This window comes from Aplysia californica, unplaced genomic scaffold (assembly GCF_000002075.1).
Source record: "Aplysia californica isolate F4 #8 unplaced genomic scaffold, AplCal3.0 scaffold00312, whole genome shotgun sequence".
NCBI lineage: Eukaryota > Metazoa > Mollusca > Gastropoda > Aplysiida > Aplysiidae > Aplysia > Aplysia californica.
In genome coordinates this window covers 541,010-544,458 of record NW_004797582.1, presented here as the reverse complement: position 1 = coordinate 544,458, position 3,449 = coordinate 541,010, and the positions used below count along the sequence as shown (strand labels likewise).

General features: G+C 39.1%; 1 protein-coding gene across 1 annotated transcript in view; it reads right to left on the bottom strand.

Annotated features, from left to right (window-relative positions):
• Positions 1-591: 591 nt before the first annotated feature.
• Positions 592-3,449, bottom strand: part of LOC106012279 (zwei Ig domain protein zig-8-like) — a gene marked incomplete at its 3' end in the record, with an annotated part of 185,597 nt that continues 182,739 nt past the window's right edge. The window contains 1 exon segment of the mRNA XM_035970715.1: positions 592-627. Within this exon segment, the coding sequence (XP_035826608.1) occupies positions 592-627 (36 nt within the window).

Sequence of the window (3,449 nt, the reverse complement as noted above, 5' to 3'; positions counted from 1 at the left end):
CCGAAAAAACACTGTGCATGATTAAGGAAAGCAAAGACGGAATCAAAGATGAAAAAGCGCAAATCTTGGGACATTTAATAATTTCTGACCGGCGTCTGTGATGACAAAGTTGCGCTTTTTAGTTTTAGCGCTACACGAAGAGGTGAGTTCAAGCCTCATATGGAAAAGTCTAATTTTTTTTCGAGTATTCCAGTCTTTATTAAAACCGAATTAGCCATCACCCGTGTCTGTGGTGTAACGGTTGGTGTTTCTCTGTCGTACGAAGGCGACCCGGGCTCGATTCATGAGAGGGGAGACAATTTTTATCGAGTCTTTTTGTCTTTTTGCTGGGATGTTGTAACTTGTATATCCCTCTCAACTCTGGTTGGCCCTGAGAGGTACGGTAGGAAACCTGCCTCCTAAATGATCTAAATTGTGTCGATGGGGGCTAAAAACCCCCATCTATATGAGAAATAAAAATAATTGGCCTTTACAAACAGTATTGAGGCTGCCCAACTCCCTCCTAAGTGATGCAAACAGTGACGATTTTTTTTTTTTGGGGGTACTACTAGTGGCTGTGGATTTTAAAAAAAGTATGAACTGTTGACTTACCTGGATTGTGTCTGGGGATCACAGGTTCTAGCTTCACTGTTTGTGCAAACGTGGGAGAGAAAAGAATCACAAGGGAGTGTGAGTATTGCAGTGAGTTATTGGTCATTGAGTTGTCCTGGAGAGGAACAACAATACCTTGTAGCTGTTTGAAGGAATACATTAGATAAATTGGGAAAACAGAAAATAACGGAACAAAAAGATAAAGACTGTCGCCTGCACACATAGAGAGGCAGTCGGGGGGGGGGGGAGTGGAGCGCACACAAACAGGAAGAGGGAGAAGGGAAGGGAAATATTTAAAAAATGAGGAGGGGTGAAATTAATTATTGACGTCTGTGGAGATTAGTTTACCAAATACCAGGTGTTTAAAAATGTACCATTTTAAAGGACAATGACTTGGTCTTCTCTTGACTATTTTTAACAAACATCGAACAGATAAAATTACTTTTTTTAAAATAAAAAAGAAAATCAACGGGTATGTTCTAAAATATATATAAGTTTTTAAAGATTCCAACCTAAGCGGAAGGAAACGCCACACTTTGTCATTTCTTACAATTCAACTGTATTGTTCTATTTCAAATAGTCACTGTCTGTGCATTGAAGAGCCGATTTATATAAAATTGATATTGCAAAATAAACTCAAGGAAAGTGGTGGCTATTCAAATTGTATGCTCCAGATGCTGACCGCAATTTATCTCCATTACAGCTCCAATACGCGACTGGAAATGTTGAATAACTTTATGGCTCGTTTCTGAGTCGATTCATTTCACCTCCTGTTCAATATAGAGTTTCGAGTGTTCGAAGATTTGTAAAATGTTTTGATGACTCGGTCTGTCCACCCCCTAAAAAAACCCCCCCAACAACAACAACAAAACAAACTACAAACAAACCTACAACCCAAAACAAAACAACCACAACAAGAAAACAAAAAAGCAAGCAAACAAACCCCCTTCCCCAAAGGTAATGCATATAATCGAAGGGATTCAAGTTGGCGGAATGAATTGACCAGTCTTTGTAAGCTTTCGGCTTATGAGGCGTTCCCTAAACATTCCTTGCAACCCTACAAGGGCCACTCTTGATGTGTGAAGTGTGGTCCTTGTCCCACTGGACCCAGGCCTCCTCACCAGCATGATTACCTCCCCCCTCCCTCCGATTTATTCTAAATTTTCTCATCTCGGTGATATTCATCTGATGCGACTGTCGTGGTTTTACCCTCCTCGTCCCGACCCCAGAATGGGCCGATCCCACCTTTGTGGCTGAGCGTTTTAAAAAGTTTTGAGGTTGACCTAATTTTGGTTGACATTTTAAAATCTCGATATATCTGGAACACGTCAGTTGATTTTCTTCACGTTCAATATAATATAATCTTAACGTCCCCTTGGTGGAATTTTACTGATTCGAAGTCTTGTTGAAAGTAGTGCAGAGATGACCAAGTTCTTAGCCTTTAAAAAGTGTCCTTTTTGTTTTTCAGACACCTAGTATTTATCGATATTTCTATTACGATATTATAAACTCTGCATTTCAGACGTCCAGTAGGAAAAAAACCCCAACCTGACCTAAAATTAATTTGATTCTATGACATACTTCAAAAGCTCTTTTATAATTAAAGGGACTCTTTGAACAATAGAAGAAAATGAGATTTTCGGGCGACCCCTAAGACATCGTCCTCAGCATCAGCAAACCAGTGTCTTTTGGTGCTTGTCGTTTCTTCTAAATGACAAATAAAGAACTTTATACTTCCGAGTGGCGATACTATAGTCGTTTAGAAAAACAGAGAAAGACCACCTGACTAAAACCGCTGACGATTACACCAAACTGTTATTTCATTACAGATATTGTGAAGTGAAACAAAAATAAGATTCCAATATTGTTCATTCACTTTGCTAAAAGGGGAATAAAAAATACCAACCAAATATTGTTCAATTTCTTTGCTACCTTAAATGCTTCTATTTTTCTCGGCATTTCAGTAAAGGTTCTTGATAAAGAAAATAGAGAATAGAATAGCCATGCAAATGAAACCGGGCGCGTAAGTGATGAGAAGTCCACTGGTAAATCATGAGGGAATCAAAGCACACAGTTTTTGATAATGTCATCTACACAGCAGCAAAGTCAGCAGGAGTTAGAACAAATACGGAGCATTCACACAGGCAATTTTCTAATGGACAACACCATGCAGGACCAAAAACACAAATACACAGGACTGGAACATTTATTTGAACAGAGGTGAATTGGTGTCAATGAACAATTAGCGAGCAGTCATGCGTGGGTGAGTTCTGGGTTGTTCAGTGGAAATGAAAAGAAAGTGTTCCCAGATTGTTTTTGCTGGGAAGAAATGGACCTCTAACGAGAAATTGTTTGCTTTGATCTCGCTCAATTTGGCGTGCATTCCTGAAAAAGACGAATTGGAGCGAGGGAGGACATCCGACCCTTTTCTTGTTCCAATACACATTGATGCATTACTCAATACATTAACACGTCATCGATAGGTGCTCCATCATTACCGCTTCCGTTTCGGACAAATTTCACTCTCAGTGGACTGAATAAAAAAAAAACCCAAAGGGAAAACTGACACAAGAACTACATCTAGATCAAGACATTGACGAGGCTTTAAAAAAGCTCCACGAAAAAACAAGGAAATGAATCGCCTAAAAACATTCTCCCTTCTATTCAAAAGGTATCCCGAAATCATTGTAACAGATGGGCAAAAACTGCATAAAATTCGCCATCGGAGGGCTCAGTTTTTATGAACACACAGATTGCACTTTTGGTAAAGAAATTCTTTGTTGTTCTATCATGAAATGCAACTAAATTAAGATGTTCGATAACAGCCCTGTACCATGTATGTATACATTATGTATATA